The sequence below is a fragment of the Ursus maritimus genome, unplaced genomic scaffold, assembly GCF_017311325.1.
Source record: "Ursus maritimus isolate PB19 unplaced genomic scaffold, ASM1731132v1 scaffold_33, whole genome shotgun sequence".
NCBI classification, from domain to species: Eukaryota; Metazoa; Chordata; class Mammalia; order Carnivora; family Ursidae; genus Ursus; species Ursus maritimus.
Genome location: NW_024425897.1, coordinates 4,344,842 through 4,369,388, shown reverse-complemented (window position 1 = coordinate 4,369,388; position 24,547 = coordinate 4,344,842). Strand labels below are relative to the sequence as shown.

The window sequence follows — 24,547 nt, the reverse complement described above, 5'->3', positions numbered from 1 at the left end:
ACAAGAAAGACTTATAAATTCTACAGGAATTTGGCTCACTTATTTAGTCATCTAAGGACATACGCTTCTTCTAATACAGAATGAAATGATTCCAAAAGCCTAAGAAATTTAATTATACAAAACAGTATTTAAGGGTGGCTTTGGAATCTGAAACCAGCATCTTCTTTAGGATATAATGGTGATAACCCAGGCAGGATGCTTTCCAAGTCATCAGAGAGTACAGTAAACCTCAGATGAAATCTCCATCACTATTAGGATGCTTCAACAGAAAGCTGACCGACCCAGTCTGGAAGGATTCCCATTTCTCTATGCCCAGAGGCACTGGGGGGTTGTTTTTACAAGAGTGATCTTGCTGGAGTCTGTCCATCTACATTACTGCTTCCATGAACTAAAGCCAGGCAGAAAGACTGCCCAAAAGAAAACACTGAACCTAGGATGCTTGAGTTTTCACTTGCCCAAATAAAATATTAGCGTCACTGTCATAACTCGTGACACTCAGGGTAGCCTTTATAGCATCATGCTGCAAAGAGCTCCATAAATGTGCATTAATCTTACAACACCCTGCAGTGCAGGCCAGGGCTGCTTCATCTCACAGCCAAATGGCAAGGACTGGCCACAGCAACTATGAACAGACGACTGGAAAAAAACTGACCTCAGCACAGTCTTAGAAGCTAGGACCAATCGATTCCTTTCAAAATTCAATCATAAACCTTAATAAAGTTCACGTCTTTGGACTCCATAATTCTGATTCTGGGAACTTAACCTACAAAAATGACCCAATACATAGAAGAGCTTTTTGCACAAAGGTGTTCATCAAAGCATTATTTATAAAGGCAAAAGCTGTCAAAAGCTGCCATGGCTAATAATAAGAGCACAATTTAAAAATTCAAGGACACACACATAAAAGGATACTATGTAGCAATTTTAAAACATATTTATAAAGAAAATGCCTGAGTGGCTCAATTGGTTGAGTGTCTCACTCTTGATCTCAGCTCGGGTTGTGATCTCGGGGTCGTGAGATTGAGCCCAGAGTCAGGCTCCGTGCTCAGCAAGGGGCTCTGGTAGGGATACTCACCCTCTCCCTCTACCCCTCCCCCCACTCGTGCATGCTCTTTAAAATAAATACAAAAAATCTTTTTTTAAAAATGCTCATAATGTAATTTTAAAGGGGAATGATCAGGTGACAAAACTGAATACATATTACAAACAGTTCTACAGGAAGAAATTTATGCAGGAAAGAAAAGATTGAAAGGACGTAAGCCAGATGTTAACAGTGGAAAGTTTCATATGGCAAGACTGTATGTATGGGTAATTATTTTTCTAACTGCAATTTTTCTGTGCTTTCCAAATTTGCCTACAATGAACAGGTATTACTTGTAAAAGAGAAAATTTAAGGTTTTTTTGTTATAAAATAGTATCTAAATGATAAAATCATTTCTAAATTCTATGTGCTGAGGGGCTCCTGGGTGGCTCAGTTGGCTGAACTCTACCTTCAGCCCTGGTCATGATCTCGGGGTCCTAGGATTGAGCCCCACCTCAAGCTCCCTGCTCGGCGGGGAGCCTATTTCTCTCCCTTCCTCTGCTGCTCCCCCTGCTTCTGCTCTCTCTGTCAAATAAATAAATAAAATCTTTTAAAAAAATAAATGATATGTGCTGAGAAAATTTAAAACAATGTATAAATTCCTGTATGTAAGGAATAGCCTAAGAAAATCATAATTAGGAGGATGTATTTGCAATATGTATCCATGTGTGTTGTGTACACCTACATTCACACGTGAAACACGATGTAAGGTTTGCAAAACAGGCAAACCAGCACTGGCATGGTGAGGAAGCGGCTTCCGAGCTCCAACCAGCCATCACAATAGCTGCACACACTCCAAAACAAGCAACGGGCTTGCCATGCAAACACAGCTTCACATTGGTTTCACGGGCTTCCCTCCTGGCCAGACTGCAGCCCCTAAGCCCTTCTTTAATAGGAATCCTGAGCCCCCCAGACCCCCATCAATAAGGGAATTTAAACATAAAACATAAACTGACAAATCTTTTTAAGTGGCGGTATGGTTAACTATATAATGACTTCTGCCATGCTCTAAAACAAGATTTAAAGCCAAGGAAAAATGCCTTAACCCTCTCTCCATCTTAAGTATCTAAGGCAAGACTCTTTTCCACGGGTCTAGAGAATCCACAAAATCAGCACATCTTCGATTCCAGAAACTAAGACATTAGCACCTTTAGTTGCCCTGGGATAAGAAAAGACTAAAGTCGGGTTCCTGGGTGGCTCAGTGGGTTAAAGTGTCTGCCTTTGGCTCAGGTGATGATCCCAGGGTCCTGGGATCGAGTCCTGCATCGGGCTCCCTGCTTGGTGGGGAGTCTGCTTTGCCCTCTGCCCCTTCCCCTGCTTGTGCTCGCTCGCTCTCTCTCGCTCTCTCTCTGTCACGCTCTCTCGCTCTCAAAAATAAATAAATAAAAATTTAAAAAGAAAGAAAAAAGAATAGACTAAAGTCAAGAAAAATAAGAACAGCAAACCAAATAAGGGGGTGGGCACCAGCCTCTTACTTACCTCTAAGACTACAGCTTTACCCCACTACTTGGGCAGGGACAGAGGATTGTCCCTTTCATTCTACATCATAAGTAACTTTCACTGACTATGTGGGGAAAGAAAGATGAGAAGAGAGCAAGCACAGAATAAAAAATGATGAGCCCAGTCCACAGGGACCCACTTCGAGAAAAGGCTAAGTACATACATCTCCTTTATTCTACCACTGCTTATTTCCCTAGAGATACTGGGAAGCTAAAACCATTGTCCTACAGGTAGTCGTGGGCCCAACTCCAATAGCTAATACGCAATAATTGACAGCTTCCTTAAGAATGCACAGATTAGGGGCACCTGGGTGGCTCAGCTGGTTAAGCATCCAACTCTTAGTTTCGGTTCAGGTCATGATCTTGCTGCTGGTGGGATGGAGCCCCACGTTGGCCTCTGAGCTCAGTATGGGGTCTGCTTCAGATTCTTACTCCTTTTCCTGTCCTCTCTCTCTCTCACTCTCTCTAATAAATAAATAAATAAATAAATAAATAAATAAATCTCTCTAATAAATAAATAAATAAATAAATAAATAAATAAATAAATAAAACCTTTAAAAAAAAAACCGAATGTGCAGATTATTTAATTCAATCCCTTCTGTTGAGGAAATGGGACAAGTCAGTTCCTTTTTATAAGAATGGACTCTCCCAACCTACCCTCTCCTCTAAACACCACCCATTGTACAGGGCTGGCTCTCACAGCTCGCCAGGCTTTCCTATGCACCGGGCACTTGGGAATCTTGTTAAGATATAGCTCCTGGTTTAGCAGGGCTAGGTGATACAGAGGCTAATAAAATCCCAGTCTCTGACGGGGAAACCCAGGCAGTGGTAAGGCTCCCTAGGTGACCCCCATGTGCAGCTGAGGTTGCACACACAGTGCTAGATTTGGAAAGGCTGCCAGCTCAGTCTAATTGCTGGCTTTGCTGAGTGTGCCCCTGCACCAATAATACCAGCACACTAACAACGCCTTGGAGTTGTTGTGAAGACAGAGTTAACACAGATAAAGCACATGGTAAGTTCTCTGAAACATTGGCCATGGATATTATTTTTCTACTGCTACCAATATGATTACTATTAGGTAGGCTGAAGCAACTAGGAGGAAGCCAAATTTGTAAGGAAACAGAGTTCTTGGGTAAACTACAAGTTAAAAGAAATTAAGAAAATATGAGCTGGGGAGGAGCCTTGAGAGGGTGGCTAAGAGCAAATTTGTGAGGAAGTGACGAGGGTCCTGTGCATAGCCCACAACCAGGGCAGTAACAGTCATAATTATAGCTGCCATTTTCCTGGGCCTTAATGTTTCAGGCACTGTCCTAACTACTGTGAATTCTCCAGGCAGAACCCAGGGGTTTCCATTATTCACAGTCAACTGTCTCAAGGCCCCAGGCACAAGCCAGCCTGGGATCCTGACAGCAGTGGGGAGCATGCTTCCTTTCTCCTTAGAGCAGAGGAGCTGCAGAGCAACCCAACAAGTGGTGAAGACTGGACACAACTGCATTAAGTGTGAACCATGGCAGACCAATGCCAGGCTCAGGAGACACTGTGTCTAAAATCCAGTGGGGCACCCCTGTCATCTCCACTCCCTGGTCAGGTCCCTCTAAAGGGCTGACTGCCCAAGAAGGGACTGGCAATAAGGCAGGAGTCTCAGGAGCCAGGCAGGAGGAGGCAACGACTACAGGAGCTTCTCCCCTCCTGGGTAGGCAGTGACAGCTGGGGAGTGTGGGACTACGCTAGTCTACCTGTTGAACCACGTGCTGCTCTTACTCCAGTTCTTTTTGTTCGCTCTTCCTCTCAGAATTGCCTTAAGAGCTTCTACCCATGCATCTCCTGGGTGCCTTTCCTCCCCAGTTGTCTCCCAGGGAATGGGGAAGAAAAGCTTGAAGGGCCTGGCCACTTCACAGAGGTGCTTTGTGTCGTGGCCCTGTATGCTACCCTCCACACAGAAGAGTGGAAGTGACATTCCACGAAGGAGCAGCTCATGTGACTGAAACAGCTGAAGTGTACCTATCAAGGGAGGACAGGAGGGCAGGGTTTCCAGTCGGCCAGGCTGGAAGTCTGAAGATCGTTCTAAAGCACCTAACTTTGCGTGCTCTTCTGACTCTACATTTAAATAGTGTTTCATTCATCTTCAAAGGGCCGTGACCACCCTACGAGGACCTTCCCCAGCACAGCCCCCGTGATGAGGGCTCCCATGTTACAGATGCAGATGCTGACAGGTCCAAGGAGCTCACTCAAACGTGTGAGCTCAGAGAGCAAGAAGGACTGGACCAGGCAACCAGGCTCCACACTGTAACTCCACATCAGGAAACAGCCAAGGCCTGGAAAGCATCGAACTCCACATTCAGCATCTCACATAGCAGTTCCATTTTTCCTCAGAGCAGCACCACTGAGAGCGGAACGTGGCCATCTTCACTTACAAGTAGGCTAAGGGAAAATAAAGGAGCTCAACGACTGACAAGAGCAGAGCTCTAGTCAGGGAAGAAGGCAGAATCCAATCCAAGTCCACGGGGCCCTCAGCCTGAGCCGCCACCTTTCTAAGCACCTGACAACCTGACCTGCTCTCTCCACAGAATCTGAAATGCTGCAGACTTTCAGGTTCCACAGGACCAGAGAATCTGGGCACTTCTTATGATTATTCTACCATCTTTCCTTAAAAACAAAAACAAAAACAAAACCCTCTTTTTATGTAGAAATGTTTCTTCTGGATTCCATGAGTTTCTTCAACTTCAAAGCCCCCATTTTATAAATAAGGAGCCAGAGACCCAGAAGGATTACGTGACTTACTGGGATGTTAAGTGGATCAGATGAGAAACAAGGACCCAAATTCAAAAGGCCCTGTGTTTCAGGCCATGCCTCTGGGGCATCAGACAGACTAAGTGATTCCCTGCAAAATGTGCAAACTGGAAGCCAGGGGGCAAAGCAATGTCAAATAGTGATGTGGGGCTCCCCCATTAGCTCACTTATATGAGAAGAATCCTAACTACATGGTCAGTTCAACAGAACTGCCACCCCACCACCATTTGCACATGAATAAATCAGAGAAGGAAAACTAAAGATTGGGGAGGGAGAAGTTACTCATCATCAAGAACTTTATTCCCTCAGTCTTCACAGTTCTGTAAAGAACAACATACCCCCATACATTGCTCTGCAAGTGACATTTCCTTTAGAGAACAATGACTTGCAGGATATTGTGTGTGCTGTATTACTCGACAAAAGCAGAATCATAAAATGTCAAATGCTTTTTCAAATTCCTATTTAGAGAGCAGAAAAACATACTATTATTTTGTCAAAATGAGTTACCATGGCAGCCTGAGCCCCTTGACTCTGTATGGCCTTCAGTTCATAAATGTAAATGCACACTCATTTTATAGAGTTGTTTGGTATTTTATTACGTACCAACTAAGAGTTCAAATAAAGTTTTAAGTATGGAGGATTCTCACCTGTGAAAGCATTTGTGGCCTGAAAACCAGCTTCCTGCATACTGCTCCCCAGACAAGCCTGTGCTCCAACTCTTAAGCTATCCTGTCAAGAGGAAACCGCCTGGGCGAGGCCTCAGGTCACTTCCATCTTAGCTTGTCGGAGTCCATCGCTCTGCCCAGTCCGGCTTTTGGTAGCATCTGATGCCCACCTGCCCTGCTCCCAGACCCTGAGAGCAGGCAGTACCTGGGACAGCACCCAGTCCAGCAGCGTGCACACTTGGGGCACACAGTCACGTCAGCCGTCCAGCCAAAGAGTGAAGGCCATGGTGAGCCCAGGAGCAGAGGAAGCTGTCCCGCTGAGACCTGCTTTCCCACCTTAGAGTGAGGCCCTCCTCAGCCACTTGGCAGCCAGCATCCTCCACGGGTCTCAGCCGCTCTAAGGGAGCTCAGTATGGTCTGATCTGCTGCTCTCTGTGCTTCGCCTCTCCCCTCGCTGAAATTAAAAAGAAAGAGATCACTTTCCTGATGACTTGTAGCATTAAATTTAGCAGACCCATAGAGGCCAAAAAAAAAGAGAGAGAGAGAAAAAGAAAACGCCACCCAGAGTGGTGTTCATGGCCGTGCTATGGGCACTGGGGGAGCTCTGGGGAAGGGGCAGATGTAAAACCTTTTCCTAAGTGTCTGTGAAGGGGCAGGGAGCAAAGGCAGCTTTTACTTGCACCCCAGAAAAAAGAAAGAAGACAGCATTCTCTGCTCTAAGGCTTGCTAAAAATGGCTACAAAGGTCACACAACATTCAAATGTCTGTCCCTCAGTTACTCATAGTTCATAGATACACTGAAGAAGAAACCCATTTCCCGAGCTTGTTCCTGAGGTATTAGAAGTGCGGTTTGAGGTTCGTATCCACTGCCATCAACACTCCAGGAATGATTTGGATTGACTAGTTTTAAAAAATGACTCCTGGGGCACCTGGGTGGCTCAGTTGGTTAAGCGTCTGCCTTCAGCTTGGGTCATGATCCCAGGGTCCTGGGATCGAGCCCCACATCGGGTTCCCTGCTCAGCCAGGAGCCTGCTTCTCCCTCTCCCTCTGCCTGCCGCTTTCCCTGCTTATGCTCTCTCTCTAATAATTTTTTTTAATCTTTAAAAAATTACTCTCAAGGGGGAAAACAAAGGCTTGTATCAAAATTTTAAAGAGTAAGAAGGAAAAGCAAATTCCATCTGAAAATTTACATTACATGTCAAATAATAAAAGCACTTTACAAAATACTTTCCAGATATTTTAGTGTTGTTATATTATACAAGAAGCAACACTAATAACAAGAATGTTAGAAGCCCAAAGGATGAGACTTTTTAAAACAGAACCTGAACAGGAATCCCCAGTATTAGAGAAAAGAAACCTTTTTTCCATTATCATCACTTCACTCTAATTAATTTACATCAATCTTTCAAAAATATAACCTTTAATCCTTTTTCACCATCAAACCAGAAGAAAGAAAAATAATTTAAGAAAACAGCACATAATAGAAAGGAACACTCTGTTAAGCCTTCTTGTTGTAAATATAAAGTAGTAAAGTAAAATATCACTAATACAGACTAACTATAAGGAAAACCTTAGTATTAATGAAGCACTATAATTATATTAAAAATTCAACCGTATTGCCTTCACGGACCTGCAGTATCACAGTTAATATGGTGTAGCCTACCACGAGTACTTAAATTTAATGAATAGGTAACAAAATTTATTTTAATTAAAAATCATTTATGCAAATGATAGTTTTGAAGTGCTTGAAAATGTAACAAAACATTTTTTCTCTGAATTGAAATATTCCACATAAAATGACCAACACACACAGTATCAACATCCTAAAGTCCTACACTAACTTCTAAAGTAAACCTAATCACATGTACTATACCTATCAATTTCAGGAAATGAAATTGCCAGAAAAAAACAAAAACCCATCTGCCCTATAAAACCTTAATTTTCTCTGCCCTTTGCTATGGTACTTTCAGTGCACAGAAATGCTAGCCTTTATCTGTCCTCTGTTTCTAAATTCAGAGGCAATTTGAAGTGTGGTAAGGTGTTTGTTGTTGTTTTACTCGGGCTTTCCGTTTATTTTATTTTGTTTCATTGCAAAAGGTATGCTACCTCACTTTTTTTTTTTAAGATTTTATTGATTTATTTGTCCAAGAAGAGAGAGAAAGAGAGAGCACAAGCAGAGGGAGTGGCAGGCAGAGGGAGAAGCAGGCTCCCCACTGAGCAAGGAGCCCAATGCAGGACTCCATCCCAGGGCCCTGGGATCATGACCTGAGTGAAGGCACTTAACTGACTGAGCCACCCAGGCATCCTGCTACCTCACTTTAAAAAAAAAAAAAAAAAAAAAATCAAGCATCCTGCATCACATTTCAAATGGCTATGGGAAGGACTAAGGCAAATGTAGACAAAAATAGAAAAAACGATTTTTTCCCCATCTTTATCACACTCACCAATTCTTTACTTCTTTTAAAAGTATGGTGACAGGTGTGTAACAGCGCATTTTGGGGTTTCAGGCATGGATTTTTAGGGCATGATGTGTGTGGTTCCCAATAAAGACCAGAGGGACACAACTGTTTTATCTTATTAATGTATAACGTTTATATTCCTGCATACACTCAGTCTCCATAAATGCAATTTTTAAGTTAAAATTTAACTCTGACATAATATGTTTTCTTAATAGCCACTAACAACACAGATACCCTTTCTAGAAATATACAAAAAAGAGGGGAGGGTGCCCAGGACCTGGAGACTTTGTTCTGTTCAGTAAGGGACCCAATCATCCAAGACTGGGCCAGGAACCCAGTCACCCTCAGTAAGAAAGTGTCAGATGACCCAACAGGCTGGGGGACAGAGGTAGATGATCAGGACCCAGAAATAGCAGAGGCAAGGCACACCTGCTTTCACAGCTTAATAGCCAACCAAGAATCAGCAAAATGGCAGAGAAACAGAACAAATGGTACCTCATCCATTTTTCCCACCTAACCCTCTCCCATGGCTCCTGCTCATGATTCTGCTCACCTTCCAATCTCAGCTCAAATGACCTTCATCGAAGAGGCTTCCTTGATCATCCCCCAGGCTAAATTAAGAGCCCGGCTAGCCAGCTTCCCGGCACTTGCCGTAGTCATGGCTGCATGCAGGGGCCCTGATCACTTAGCACCCATCTCTCCCGCTGGACTGTAAGTGCCATGAGGACAAGGACAGTGATTGGCTGACTTTCCATTTCCTCTCAGCAGCTAAGACAATGCCTGATGCCTGTGTCTGCTAAACGAATGGAAGAGTGGATGAAGGCCATCAGTGTTCAGAGGGGTACACACGGAAGGGTTCGGCAAACACTTCCAAGACGAACCCACCCGAAGCAGTGAGCTGAAGGCAGCACTTCATGGCTGAGAGGCTACTCTACGGTACTGGCTCTGAGCCTGTGAACTGGGAGGGCTTTTCCTACCACCCACTGGTCAAGGTGAGACAGTGATTACCAGCAATAATTTCCACTGCACTCAGACTTCACAGAACATCCTATCCAGTAGAGGCCCTTAGAGGACATTGCTTTAAACCCCCTCAAACCACAGAGAGAAAACTCTAACCCTAAAGAGGTTAGATAACTTAATGCCAAAAACTATCGTGCAGGGGAGTCAGGACTAATGCCTGTGTCTCTTGCCCCTGTTCTTCCCATGCTACCTCTAAACATCAGGTAAGCCTAAATTCCCTAAACCGAAATGTCTTAAACCCGACAATATTCAAATCAGGGAAATCAAGGGGGAGAAAATGAAGAAAGAGTAAAGAGAGAGAGGCAATTTACCCAGGATGCGAGTTCACAGGGTAATCCTGAACCACACATTGAAGAGCCCCCACTACAGCAAGCAGGCTAACATCATCCTGTCTTCTATGCGCGCACACACACACACACACACACACACACACACACACGTTCTATTTATACTGGGGAAGATGGGTAGGCCTAACCAGAAAATAAATTAATTCAATATTGCACTTGAAAAATGTCATTAAGTCCCTCCCATAACAGAGCAACAGTTACTAAGGAAATAGAGCACACCAAACGGAAAAACATCTCCACAGGAAGGGACACATTTTAAAAAATGAACACCCACAAAACCTAACCAAATAAGCTGTAGAATATGTTTGCTTTACCACTTATTTCATAAAAACTTACATGAAATGCAGTCTCCTAGGAATCACTGGGGAATGAAAACTGCACTCATCAGATCACAGCTTTCACAAAACTACACTGCAAAAATAGATACACGCAATTCAGGAAACATTAGGGTCACACACTGGGCGCAAAGGCCAAAACTCAGAAGCAAAGTAAAACCCCCTTTTTTAAAAATCCAGTAACATCCAAAAAATTGGTAGTGCATAAGGAATAAACACTGCAGTTTCATTTTTTATTTCCTCTCAATGTGGACAGACTGCTTTACTGGCTCGGTGTCGGTTACCTAGGTGATGGCTAGACTGAGCAGCCGGAACGGGCTCGAGGCCGAAGGGACTCAGGGAGTTGAGGACCCACGCCTGTGTCTGATGATCTGTCACTGCTCTACCCACCAAAGAAGTCCTAGGGAAAAAGGAACACTGAGAGATGAAGAGAAAGCTCTAATCTTGACCCAAAAAAAAAAGAAGAAGAAATCAAAACATTAAAATTAACACATTAAGAGTTTCCACTGCACTGCTTACTGAAAAAAATCTCAACTACTGGCTGGTTCACTTAAGTTTAAAGTGATAATGGACTTTCAGCAAGACAGGTGTGAGAAAAAGTAGAGAGAAGAAACCTGAGGATCTATTTCCAACCAGAGTTTGAATCAGGTGTCACCCTGGGAGAGAGACGTCACACTTCCCCCACGTGAGCTCCTCTACCTCGCCAACAGAGAGTCTGGACCTTGGCAAGTGTCCATGAGTCTCAACATTTCCTAATAGCAAAAAAGTATGTCCTTGGAAAAAACATGGCCCCTACCCTCAAGGCAGCCATGGGGCAGAGAACACCAGACAGGGCATCCTTCCCCTGGTTTGGGGCCCACTTACAGGACTTGGTCAAGTCCCTCAGCCTGTCAGGCTCCCACTTTCTCATTTATAAAGTGAGAACATGAAACTCGAGGTCCCTTCTGATCCTGAGTATTCTCCTGTGGCCCTGTCTCTGGTCAAGGGAGACAGGACAAGGTGTATGCAAAGAATATAATGACCAAGCACAGAAAATCTGCACATAAACCCAAGTCTGAGAACAAGTCAGGGAAATGAGCTGCCTGTAACCAGGGGAGGCTGGATTGGGGCGATGTAGATACTTCACACTACTTTTAATTTCTATGATTCAAGGGTATAAAACAATTTGAGGTTGTGTTATAAGAGCTATAAAGCCATCCTAGCCCTGGGTAGGAGCTTGACGGGCTCCAGACAGCTCCACCATTTTAGGAAGCAAGTACAAAATCTCAAACACTCATTTCAAATATACACACAAGCTGCAAAAGAAAAAAAGTGGCAATTACATCAGAAAATCCTTTAAAATGTCACTTGGACAAATATGACACTTGATAAATCCTGAAGGATCTATAGTTGGAGGCTCTCCTCCAACCAAATTGGAGAAGGTTTCTCCCCAATTAAGTCAGTAGGATAACTGTCCCTAGTGGTTCAGTAGGTGTATAACTATCTTCTCATACTATTTAGGAACAACGGAAGCCCTAAGAGGTCATCTACCCCACCCCTTCATTTTATGGAGGAGACTGAGGCTCAGGGAGGGGAGGGAATGCGCTGAAACTTACTGTGATGATAAAGGCAGCACTGGGAAGGAAACCAGGTGTCAGTCTAGGCCCAGGCTCCAAGTTCTCCCGTACACACAAACTGGCCAAAAGGAAGAAGCTAAGGAAGGGGTGCAGCACACACCTGTACCAACGGCCAATGGAGATCAGGGAATACTGAGATGATTTCCACTTTCCCAGGCCCAAACTGGCCTATGGTCACACTACCAACATGCTGAAAAGAAAAGGCAAGGAAGGGTCAGGGGCTTGGCACAGAATCAGAATGTGCACTGAACGTTACCTGACCTAGTCTGAGCACATCATGGTCACCTCAGCTGTGAACATCAGGCAAGCAGAAGATGGCTGTGGAGAAATGGCTATCCCTCCCAGCCCGGTGCAAGACATACAGACTGGCCACACCAAGAAGCTGGGCTCTAAGATGCTCCCACCTAGCACTCTCCGCCATCCCAATTGTCTTCAGATAAAATTAGCTTTCAGTGGGCATGACAGCCAAGAAAAAGGGGCCCCATAGGAAACTACCAAGCGTGAGCAGTAAGGAAGGGGAGCTGTCCTCTGGTTCCTTTGGTGAGGGTAGAAGAATGAGGGGACTGACGAGCTGTTCGTATGAAAGTGTTTGTCCTCCTCATACGTGCTCCCCGATGCCTTCATCACCCAGCAGTGCCTGCTCTGCCAGCTCTGGCACTCACAGCATCCCACACCAACCACTTTCCTTCCCCAGCTAAAAGCAGCCTTCCATCAAACACTTAGGCCTTGCCCATGACTACCCCTGCCTGCTCTCTGGCCTACGGAACACTGTACAAGCTGTATTCTCCCATTCAGCATTTCAATAGCTCTTTGTGGGATTATTACTCTAGCAAGGTATTATTTTAGGTGATGGGGAGACAGGAATGAGCAAAACAAACCTAGTTCCTGTCCCCAAGGTGTCTATAGCGTTTATGGAGGTATTTCCTAATGGAAACCTTTCGCTGATCTTTGTATCCTCGGCATTGACGACCATGGGGCCGAGAATACAGCAGATGCCCAATAAATGCTGGCTGTACACTGAATCGCATCTGAGCTTCAGCTTGATCACCTCCTTGTCACTCTGCATGGGCTGCACAAAGTACCAAGGGCATGATGTACAAAGAGACTGCTGGCCCCAGGGCACTCTGTAAGGGAAGTTCCAGCTGGGAGTCTGGGGCCCAGGCAGGGCCAGCCCGTCCACCATTCAAAACACACTCAAATGAGAACTTCATACACAAAGAGGCCGGAGGACAAAAGGCCGGGCTCTGAGTTGGACTACCTTGGGTTCATCTCATTTTGGACTCTGGGTGATGTTAGCAGTTACTTAACCCCTTTGGTCTTCAGTTTCCTCATCTGTAAAATAGAAGCAACGACGGAACCTCCCTCATAGAAATGAGGAAACAGATACAGAACGCTGGTCTCTAATGAATGGTAAAGACATGATAGTTGCTACAGTGATTACAACTCACCTCAGCAGACTGATAAATTAGGTCTTCAAAGAATATCCCCCACGTACCCTTTTCCAGTTTTTCATCAGAGCTAACTGGGCAAAAGATGCCATCTCCTCTCATAGTTCCTCAGTTGGTTGTCTTGGTTTCTTAAAGTTCGTGAGAGAGAAAAATCTAAGCTTAAAATCATTTCGTATCAGCTAAAATTCATAACAGAAAGGATCAGGGGAAAGGATACAAAATTAGACGAAATGTGTGGGTGAGATATTTGGTATGAAATGTGGTAGAACAGTAGAAGAAAAAAGTGACAAAAAAGAAACTTGCCTTGAAAAGGAAAAAGAGCCTCTTGGTACTCAATTTTTTCATGTTTCATATTGAAATATCAAATTGAAAAAACAGCAATAGACAGTAATAAATAAATTTAACCAAGGTTTTACGTGCCTTTGCCAGAATATAATCATGCAGGGTCCAATCTTCCAATCTTTCTTCCTTCCTTTTCCCCATTTCGTTCATTCCCTTTGTAAAATGCTGACTTTTTAAGCCCTTTACATGCATTTCTCAAACTTCCATAAGGCCCCAAGAACGATACTCTGCACACAGAGGACATCCTACCAACCCCTCCCAACAGCGTGATAAATCCAGCACTCTTCTACGTAACAGGAGGTGCTGGAACAGAAACATCAACACTTTAAAAGATAATAAAAATGGATCGACAATAAAACAGCCAATACGCCCTACAGAAATGAATGATCTATATAATTTTAGTCACTTGCATCAGCAAAGGTTTCCTAAACTTCCCTTGTGTACGAAGCTCCAGGCCAGCTCCACATGTGCATCTTTAATCAAAACACACAGGGAATATCTGAATTTTCATTACGTGGTTTGTCTTATTTGCTCATATTCATTTTCTGAAAAATATATTCCTTTAGGAAAAGATAACTTTCTGCTTTATAATTTGTTTTAAGATTTTATCTTTCTTAAGTAATGTCTACACCCAACATGGGGCTCAAATGTACAACCCCAAGACCAAGAGTTGCATGCTCCACCAACTGAACCCATCAGGCACCCCTCTGTTTTGTAATTTTTTACCACTCAATATCCAGTTTGAGGTGGGGAGTGTTGGATAGGAATACTCCAAAAATAGGAATATTCTGATTGGATATTTCCAAAGAAAAGTCCGTGTTGTCTGGGACAAGGCATGAGAGATGAGAGATGTACAGGGAGCCCAGACAGGCATCTCCCCAACCCCTGGGGCCGGTAAGGCTCTGACAGCAGCCAGCAGAGTCTACTGCTCATTTAATGTAGATGCAAATGTGGGACACACACACACAATTGTTTAGCAATTTGTGCCCTGGCAGAAAGACTCCTTACTGCCTGAATACGTCCATTACAACGAAATTTAGAAGTCCCACTTACCTCCAGAAAGAGAAAACAGTTCCTTCCTATAGTCTGCACAGCAGACATAGACACAGACCTATCTCACATCCTCTTAGAACTTAAACTTCCTTTCAAAACAGTGTTGTTTCTATCATTTAAGAGAACCAAAAAAAGAAGTGTTATATAGCGTGTCAAACGCCATCCTAGGAAGAACATAGATCCCCTGACTACCTTAGAGAAAACACACGTTCTCATGTGAGAGTGAAAAGACAATCTCTAGACCAACCTTTCAAGAATGACTTGGAATTCAACCAAGAAAACTTGCCATTTGAGACATACCAAATTCTGGAAACAGAACTCATTTAGCCCAGTTATTGTTGGTGGAACAACTTAATCGGATCACAGGAATCCAAGGAGATGAACATTTCAGCAGATGTCTGAAGGACATAACACAAAATGGTACTGTCTGAGGTTGGCCCCCGGAGCTGATGTCACCGGCAGCAACCAGTCTGAGAGTGTGACAAACGAGCTCTCGGTGGTACAGTTACACACACTAATGAACGCTACATCTGTGAGAGGCCCCAGCACACCAAGCCATTTGACGAGCAGTGCCTGATTCCACATATATTAGGGAAACACTGATAGAGTTTCACATCTTCCTGGAAGGCTGGATGAGGCAGAGCCATGAAAGTGCATCTGTCCTGAAGAGCAGCTGTTGAAGGGGACAGAGAATTCGGGGGAAAGGCTGCCTGGTATTTAACTAATGGCACTACACAAACCCTGTCCCTGTGTGTTCTGGAGGCCTCCAGCCAAGCAGAAAGAGTTCATTAGACCAATTTCCGCTGCCTTGGTAACAAAGACCTATGCGTGTGCTCTTAACACAGTAAAAGCAGACGAGTGTTATTCATGGGGGAAAGCACTACAGACAGGTACTGTGTGTCCTGCCAAGCAGCCCAGGGGGCAGCAGGAACATGCCCTCCTATAATATAGAACTGGCCCCTCCACAAGCCCAGTGCGATCGCAAGCAGTCTCCTACAGCACCGGAGGCCATGTGTTTGCAAGTTTGCTGAGTTTGCTCAGCTTTAGACGCACTTACTGGCAGCTATGGGAACTATCTCATTCTGAATAGTGTACTCAACCCAGCATCACTATCCTTGATGCTGAGTCAGTCTGCCTTATAAGTCCATCATCAGATCTGGACAAGAGAATTCTTGGGATGCCACCAAAGAAGACTGCAGAACTCTGGCAGCAAGATGAAATTTTAACCATCAAATTTGAAACCTGAAGTCACTGTTCATTGCCAAAGTTAAGTTACACAGTGTCTGTGAGGCCTTTCACGATCCAAGTACACCATGGACCTCACCAACCTGACAGGCAACTTTCTCTGCATTTAATACAGCATCTTCCTTCCGTTTTTCCATCTTCCTTCTCAAAATCTAGCCCTTATTTATTCCCTTCCCCTCTGGAATCAACAAGTAGGGACTGACTCATTCTAACCTCTGCTCTGCAGTTGGGAGCCCTCCGCTAGCTTCTACAGATAGAAGCCGGGCCTCCTACCTCCACATATCTGACAGGACAGAAGGGAAGCACAGGTGGCAGGGACCATAAGGTGGGAAGGCAGGAAGAGACTTTACCACAGTGTACAACAACATCACCCTACTCCCCACCTTTCCATAGTCTAGTGAGTAAATTAGTTCCTTCAAACAGCAAGAATGAGGATTTAATTTTGTTCCTCACAGGAAAGCAAGCTGTTGCTGCTTTTCACCAAAATACTCTCTTTAGGCCATTGTTCCCCAAATATTCGAGAGGAAGCATGCAATCATCAAAACTAAATGTTGTCCATTTTGACTTAAAAACTAAACATGTTGACAAATACATTTGAAAGAGGAAATACCCATATATAATAAATACACAAGACTAATGTCAAAAAGCATGGAGCTGCCTGTTTATCTGGGCTGGCTACCTGGAAGAAATGATAGAGAGGATGGGGGGTGGGAGAGGTGGGTGCTAAGAGAGGCTCCAATTAAATGATGAACTACTGCAGTCAGGAGCTCTGCAGTACCCCTTGGCACTGACACAGCCACTCACTCTGTGGGGGTGCTGTGCTCAGAGAAGTAAACATGGCCTTGGGATCAAACAGAAGGGGCTTAGAGTGACAATTCTGCTGAGCAGCCTGCCACACACTACTTGGGCAGCTTACACAACCTCTGTAAGCCTCAATCTACTCATCTGTCAAATGGGGCATTAATAAAACTGTAAGGCAGTGCTGTTGACTGAGGGAGAAAATATATAAAATGCATGTATATGGCATCAGAAAATCTAACTGGCCTTCCAAAAAAAGTTAAGGCAGTAAATGGGAAGAAGGGCAGGAATGATATTGCCTGTAGCTGTGTAACCCTTGGGAAGTGCAGTAAAGGTGAGGTCAGTTGACCAGGCTGTAAGAAAGTTTAAAAAAAAAAAAAGAGGGGGGGAAGGGGTAAGAAAAATAGAGAACCTCAAGGGGACGCATTCACCTCCACTGTGTGGCTGAACACTCAAAGAGTTAAAATCTAGGGCCTATTAGATTAGAAATCAATATTTTCATTTTCGAATACTTACGTAGGTCAACATCAGGTACATTTCATCACTTCTTCCTGACCACAGGCCAAAATATCCCCATCTAATCCACACATCCACCCTGTTAGCCTGGCCCCCCTTTCACCTCACCAGACCCTCATTCCTACCCCAACATGCCGTCAATATTTACTGTACACCCACTAACCATAGGGATTCCCCACATCAGAGAAATCACTCTTATTGAAATGATTCATCTCTTCCCTTCCTTTGAATAAAAACATGTTATTATGTTCAATAAAACCATACAAGAAATAATAGCTAAAGATGACATTTAAATAACTTATACCAACACCTAAAAATGGCTTCTTGGAAGAAAAGGAAATGATTGGCATTGCAAGGGTATTTTAAGAGCTCCATTTTTCCCCTCCTTCTCCACCCACTCCCCCCACAGCTGAGTCACAGCTACATGCAGAGCCACATGGGCCCCTGGCCTAGAGGTAAACTTGGGCAAAAGAGGGTTTTATAGTGAGGACGAAGGCTGCCATTGAAATTTAAAAGCAGTCTAGCTACTCTACTACCATCCTTTCCCTTCTAGTTCCCATGGCAACAGACCTCGGATCGCCAAAAACAGGGTAAAGATAGCACCATGCCCAGTTTTCCTGCAATCTGTTTCCATGGGAACTGGATGAGAAGGGAATGGAGGCTGGGGAGCTAGACTGCCTGCAAATCTCCATTCCATCAGCTGGAGATGCAAACAGTGCTAGCACACCAGTCCAACTGCCTGCAGGCCTCCACAGACTCTCCAAGAATGACATGTCCACTCAGGGACAGAGTCTCAGAGAAAGGGAAGCTCACAGTAAGCTAGACTGCGGGACCAACAGCAGCTGCGAACTCCAGACGCCCACTCAGCAAGTGATTCACGTCCTCAAAGATCCCTTTTCCAACCAGAGGTGAAATATTTCAGACCAAGGTTTCCCCCGTCTGGCTGGGCAGCGAGATCATCCCAGACCCAGTAAATCAATATCTCAGAGGCTGGGACCAGGATTCTATCGTTGCTCCAAAGGCTATTTTGATGCTTGACCACTCTGGGAGACCAATGATCTAGAGCAGAGCTTCCCAAAGTTTAAGGTGCTCATGGATCCCATGGGGACCATGGTGAAATGCAAATTCTAGTTCAGCAGGTCTGGGGCAGGGTCTGAGATTCTCCATTTCTCATTTCTAACTAGCTCCCAGAGGATGCTGATGATTCTGCTCCTTGAACCACATCTGAGTAGTGAGAATCCAGACTCCAATGAGTTTGGCTCTAGAATTTTCTCAACTGACCAAAAATGGAGGCTACAGCCATTCCCATAAGAGCAGCTTATTCCCACCTCCAGCCATCAGTCCACCCCCAGGCCAGGCCTCTGAAACAGACAGCATGGTGTTGGGAGCTGAAGAGGAATCAAGTCATGCTTTATCTGTCATCCCTCTACCTGTTTCCACTGCCTCTAGGGACAATCCTGCATGGATAAAAAGGTAACAAAATAGTCAACATTTATGTATAATCATCAGGGGAACCATGATTGTCTCTCCAAATCTGATTTCTTTAAAAAGGTAAAAAGCAAATTGTACATAATTCTACACAAACTAGTTGTGGAAAATGTATGAAATACTTATTTATAAATACAGATGTATCGGATGGGCTAGCCCGGTGACGGGTACTAGGGAGGGCACGTATTGCATGGAGCACTGGGTGTTATATGCAAACAATGAATCATGGAACACTACATCAAAAACTAATGATGTATTGTATGGTGACTAACATATTATAATAAAAAATAAAATAAATAAAACATACAAAAAACCACAAAAATTAATAAATAAATAAATAAATACAGGTGTATGATCAAAGAAGAACAGAACTCCCTGTGTCATTTTAAAGGACATAAGAGGTAATTTTGGAAAAACTCTACAATTATAAGGAAATAACTCAGCTAGCCTTAAAATTCCTAGCCTAATAGAAAATACACAGAGTAACAGTAGGCTCTACATTTCAGCTAAAAGTATGCAGAGTAATACAAAAGTAATGTTTATTTCTATACTAAACCACAAAATAATTTTAAACCACGTAGAATGCCAGTGTTACTCAAAAGCAAATCCCTGATTTTCTATTTTAAGAAATCTCCCTTTTGCCTATGTATAAAAAGGGAACTATTTCAGTTTGTTTCATTAAATATATTTTGTATCTCGTTCTTCAAAAAGCATAACATAAACTAACCTCTGAAAACTAAAATATGAGCAAAGAATTCAACTATAAATCATTGAATTATGTTTCAAGCTTACTTGAAAAACAATCTTCTGATTCAAAAAATGTAAATGGGAAAAAAAATCAATTCTTTGATTAGTCAGCACCCAAGCAACAAAGAGAGCTCAGCATTTTGCGCAGTCCTGTAAGTCCTGCAGGCAGCCAAAGAAAACTTCGCACATACAGTCTGTGATAGGTTTTCATTCCAATGAGGCAAAAATATACATATATTTATTTATACATGCGTATATAATGTCACACACAAACTTTAAAAAAAGCCATGAGTTAGTTTGAGACTCAGTTGCTTTTTAGGCTCCCAAAGCACAGGAAGCCAGAGCGCTACAACTGCTGTGATAAGAAAATAAAGTCAAAATGAGGGATTTCTGCATTTGTTTAAAAGAGAACACACACACACACACACACACACACACACACACTAACAAATTAAACAGCTGCAGTAGAGGATGCCAAAGGGGTGTGAGCTGTTAAGTGTTCCATTAAAAAAGATAAAAATAATTGGGAATAAATGCAGAGTCGTGCTTACACCCAGCTCCATGGAAATCTGTTAGTCTGTGAGACCCTAGCCAGAGAATCAGTTGCAGATATTTATTGTGTACCTGTGTTTGTTTACTTTGTGTTTACATGAAGAAGCAACTGGAGCAGGGCCAGCAAACTTCCACCAGAAGGCCAGATGGTAAATGGCTTTGCAAGGCGCATAGTCTCTGTCTCTACTCCTCACCTTTGTCATTACGGCATGAAAGCAGCCACCACATACACATCAACAAGTGTGATGTGTTCCAATAAAACTTTATTTATACAAACAAGTGCTAGCCAGGATGTGGCCTGTGAGCTATAATTCACCAACTACTGGACTAGACTATAAATTCCGTATTTTGAAGGAAATGTCTTATTCAAAGTCCTCTCCATAGCCCAGGTGAGTGAGGAGAAAAAAGGCTGCAGTATCTATCTCATATCAGTTTTTCAGCCACCCCTCAGCGGCATAACCTCTGAGAATTGGTGGCTCCCATTCAGCCAAGGAGAATTTCTTTAGAAGGGTGTCTGTGGCGTTGAGCCAGCACCCACAGCTGCTCAGCATGGAGTGCAGTGCCAATAAACCAAGTATGCAATAGACTCAGATGATGTAAATGCATTGTTTCAAGGTAGTTTAGCATATTTAATTGAAGGGAAAAACCACTCTAATTGTCCACTCTTAATATCTGTTTTATCGTCAAGGGGAAAGACACAGGGGTATAGAAGGAAGAAAAAAAGTAAGACAGGCATTTTATTTAAACTTAAAAATAATTTCTCTTCTAATTTCTAATTTACTGTAAGATAAAACACAGATAACTGAAACATACAAAAATTAATCGTTCAGTAAGTATTCTGTGGTGAAAATGCCTGTAACTACCACCAATATCAAGGATAGAACTTTGCCACCCCACCTAGGAAGCTCCTATATGTGCCCCTTTTGCATCTCATCTTATTCCTTCCTTCTTCCTTCCAAAGTAACCACTACCTTGTCTTTATAAGAATGACTTATTGGCATTTCTTTATGATTTTATCATCCAAGTTTACTCTATAATTTGATCTTTCCCTATGTTTAAAAGAAACTTGATAAGTCTTTTAAATTTCTTTTTAATATACAGGTTCTCCTTTATGTCTTTGTTTTCCTTGAAGTTTATTTGTTAAAGACCTGGGACCTATTGACCTACAGTTTCCTTCGCTTTGGATTTTGGTACTTGCATAGCTTACAGTGCAATTCAGCATGGTTCTCTGTCCTTTATAATTCTTGTAAATTGGTAGCTGTATCCAGAAGGTTCAGAATTTGGTCTAGAAGAGGATTTGTGTTCTGTCATCGGAGACGCGTAATGTCTTGTCCGCCTTTTTAAAAAAATGTTTATGTTCCTAGCTCCGATACCGTTTAATTTGGAGGCTATAAACTAAATCATCATTGTAATTACATTTTTTTCCCTTGTTAACTGGAACATTTTGTAGGAGATGCCTCCTCATCTACCATTTGCGGTTACCCAGGGGTATCGTTCATTTTAAACACTTGATGTTCATTTTAGTCACCAAGTTTTCCTGTCATCCTCAAAGATGACTGGTTAGTTTTTAAAAATATAATTATGAACTTATGGATTTATTTTATTTTTGAGATTTATGTATTTATTTTAGAGAGGGAGAAAGAGAGTGAGAGCATGGGGGATGGGGGAGAGGGAAAGAGAGAGTCTTTTTTTTTTTTTAATGTTTTTATTATATTATGTTGGTACCATGTAGTACATCCCGGTTTCCGATGGGCTCAATGATTCATTAGTTGTGTATAACACCCAGTGCACCATGCAATACGTGCCTCTTACTACCCATCACCAGCCTATCCCATTCCCCCCACCCCCTCCCCTCTGAGGCCCTCAGTTTTGTTTCTCATGATCCATAGTCTCTCATGCTTCATTCTCCCTTCCCCAGTTGCCCCCTCTTTCTTTATCCCTTTCTTTACCAATCATCCTAGTTCTTATGTTCCATAGATGAGAGAAATCATATGATAGTTGTCTTTCTCTGCTTGACTTATTTCACTTAGCATTATATCTCCTCCAGTGCCGTCCATGTTGTAGCAAATGTTGAGAACTGCGTTTTCTGATAGCTGAGTAATATTCCATTGTATATATGAATGACATAACTAGCATCCCGATGGTGTTGAAGGGCATCCCGGCTCCTGAGGAAAAGAGAATGCTTATAAACAGACTCTGTGCAGAGCGTGAAGCCTGTCCTGGGGCTCGATCTCAGAACCATGAGAGCACAATGTGAGCCAAAACCAAGATCAGGTGCTCAATCAACTGTGCCACCTGAGTGCCTACATTTTATGGATTTAAACAGATGGGTTTCGCTCCATTACAATCATTATTATTGAGATAAATGTCCCATCTTTGACCAATAAGGAAATCTCTGGGGAGTTCTTTTGACATGACCATAGTAGTCTTTGATGATTTTATTCTTATCTGGTGTGATGAGATATTCCATGTTCATCTTGTGGCGCGTTTTTCTAAGATTTTATTCATTTATTTGACAGAGAGAGAGAGTTCACAAGCAGGAGGGAGCTATAGGCAGAGGGGGAGAGGGAGGAAGCAGGCTCCCCCACTGAGCAGGGAGCCCAATGCGGGCTTGATCCCAGGACCCTGGGATCATGACCTGCACCGAGCAGATCTTAAACTACTAAGCCACCCAGGTACCCCCATCTTGAACATTTTTCTGCACTAGGCCTGGAGGCAGCCATTTTCAAAAAGCCCTGGCTTCTTTAAATGAGAAGTTGCATTTAAGAGCGATAATCTAAGTACTAGGGGTGCTCACAGATATTAGGTTATTGTTTTTAGGTCTTTTCATTGGATAGAGCTAGGCATGTATACATAGTGCAAGATAAAAAGGTCTTGTGAATTTATCTTAATATAGTCAATTCATAGTTAGGATTTTCAGGATTACTGGGTTTTTAAACTTTCTGTATTACAGTATCTCCTTCCTTCTACACACTGAGAATCCTGGTTCTCAAGGACGCATGAGGAATGATGGAATTAGTGTATCTTATGCTTTACTCCTTTGATTTATCTCATTTTCGCGTGTACAGCAGAGCTAGAAGAAAAATACTAACACTATAACCACCAATTATGATTACTAGAAAGTTTATTACAGTGGAAGGGATATTCTAACCCTGTCCCCATTAGAGTTTTCAGTAATTGAAGTTTTGAAAAAATGATGCTAAGGTCTGGGTGTTTTGTATCTGCCTAAAATTCATATGTTAAAATTCTAGCCTCCAAGGTTATAGTGTTAGACAGCGAACCCTAGGGAGGTAGTGGGGAGGTGATTAGAGCTGAGGCAAGCCCTTCTGAGTGGAAATTATTGTCCTTAAAAAGGAGAGTTAGCTCACCTTTTACTAGGTGGGGTTACAGTGGGAACATGGCTGTTTGTGAGGGGTAGCTGCTCTCACGAGACACCACACACTGAATCTGCTAACTAAATGACCTTGGACTTTACTCAAGCCTCCAGAACTATGAGAAATAAGTGTTGTTTATGGTACCCCGTTGATGGTATTTTTTGTTACAGCAGCCTGAATAGAGACGAAGACGAATGGTTTATATTTCCATGTGAAAAAGTAAATATATTATAAAAGGGTGCGTAGTTCAGAACAACATTGATAGGCTAGAAAAATTAACACCAATATGATGCAGTTTAACATGGATGAAAATGCAAATTTGCATTGTATTTTTGGCTCAGAAACTGAGTTACATAATGTTAAGGATGGGAAAGTGAAAAGGATTAGATGGAGGCGTTAGTAGTAAAATAGAACCAAAATTAGAAGCTATGATGTTTATTAAGAATATGAGGCAGCTGAAAACAAACAAAACCTCACCATCGAATTTTCATTTTGCATTCACAGAAGCCTAGTGTCTACTCAGTGCCTGTGATTTCCCCATGGAAACCCATTGGTCAGAGCCCATCTGTGTTCAGTTTCAGATTTCATCCTAAAGTATGGAGGAAGGACACACTCAAAATTTGGACTTCATGGGGCACCTGGGTGGCTCAGTCGTTAAGCGTCTGCCTTCAGCTCAGGCGTGATCCGGAGTTCCGGGATCGAGCCCACGATCAGGCTCCTCGCTGGAAGCCCTGCTTCTTCCTCTCCCACTCCCCTGCTTGTGTTCCCTCTCTTGCGCTGGCTGTCTCTCTCTCTGTCAAGTGAATAAATAAAAAATCTTTAAAAAAGAATTTGGACTTCATGTCACATGAGAAGTAAATTGAGGAAAGCAGAAGGATGGAGAGGATCCCATATTTATAAGATGCAGGCCTTCAAATAAATGGAGCAACTCTTTGGTGAAGGAAGAAGTGGGGTTTTAACGTACTTGAGATTATCATTCTGAAGCATGTAGAGTATAAGGTATAAGGAAGCAAGAATTCTGCTCCTTTGTTGGAGAGATGGTTTCTCTGACAGTTGGAATTGTCCAACAGTGGGATGGATTTGTCAAGTAATTTGCTTCCCCTGTCTTTTGTTTGTTTGTTTGTTTAAAGATTTTATTTTATTTTAAAAGATTTTATTTATTTATTTGACAG

General features: G+C 42.9%; 1 protein-coding gene across 6 annotated transcripts in view; it reads right to left on the bottom strand.

Annotated features, from left to right (window-relative positions):
- Positions 1-12,011, bottom strand: part of LOC103681305 (low-density lipoprotein receptor class A domain-containing protein 4-like) — a 153,020-nt gene extending 141,009 nt beyond the window's left edge. For 2 of the 6 annotated variants that reach the window (XR_005831651.1, XM_040619611.1), the window contains exons 1-2: positions 10,198-10,217; positions 6,018-6,489 (exon numbers count right to left, since the gene is read on the bottom strand). Coding sequence is in view for 3 of the 6 variants with exons in the window: in XM_040619611.1 (XP_040475545.1) it covers positions 6,018-6,057 (40 nt within the window). In the remaining 3 variants the exon portion in view is untranslated. Of the gene's footprint in view, positions 1-6,017; positions 6,490-10,197; positions 10,218-11,791 lie in introns of those variants that run through there. The other 4 variants (XR_005831650.1, XR_005831649.1, XM_040619612.1 and 1 more) reach the window with 4 other exon arrangements.
- Between the last annotated feature and the right edge of the window lie 12,536 nt (positions 12,012-24,547).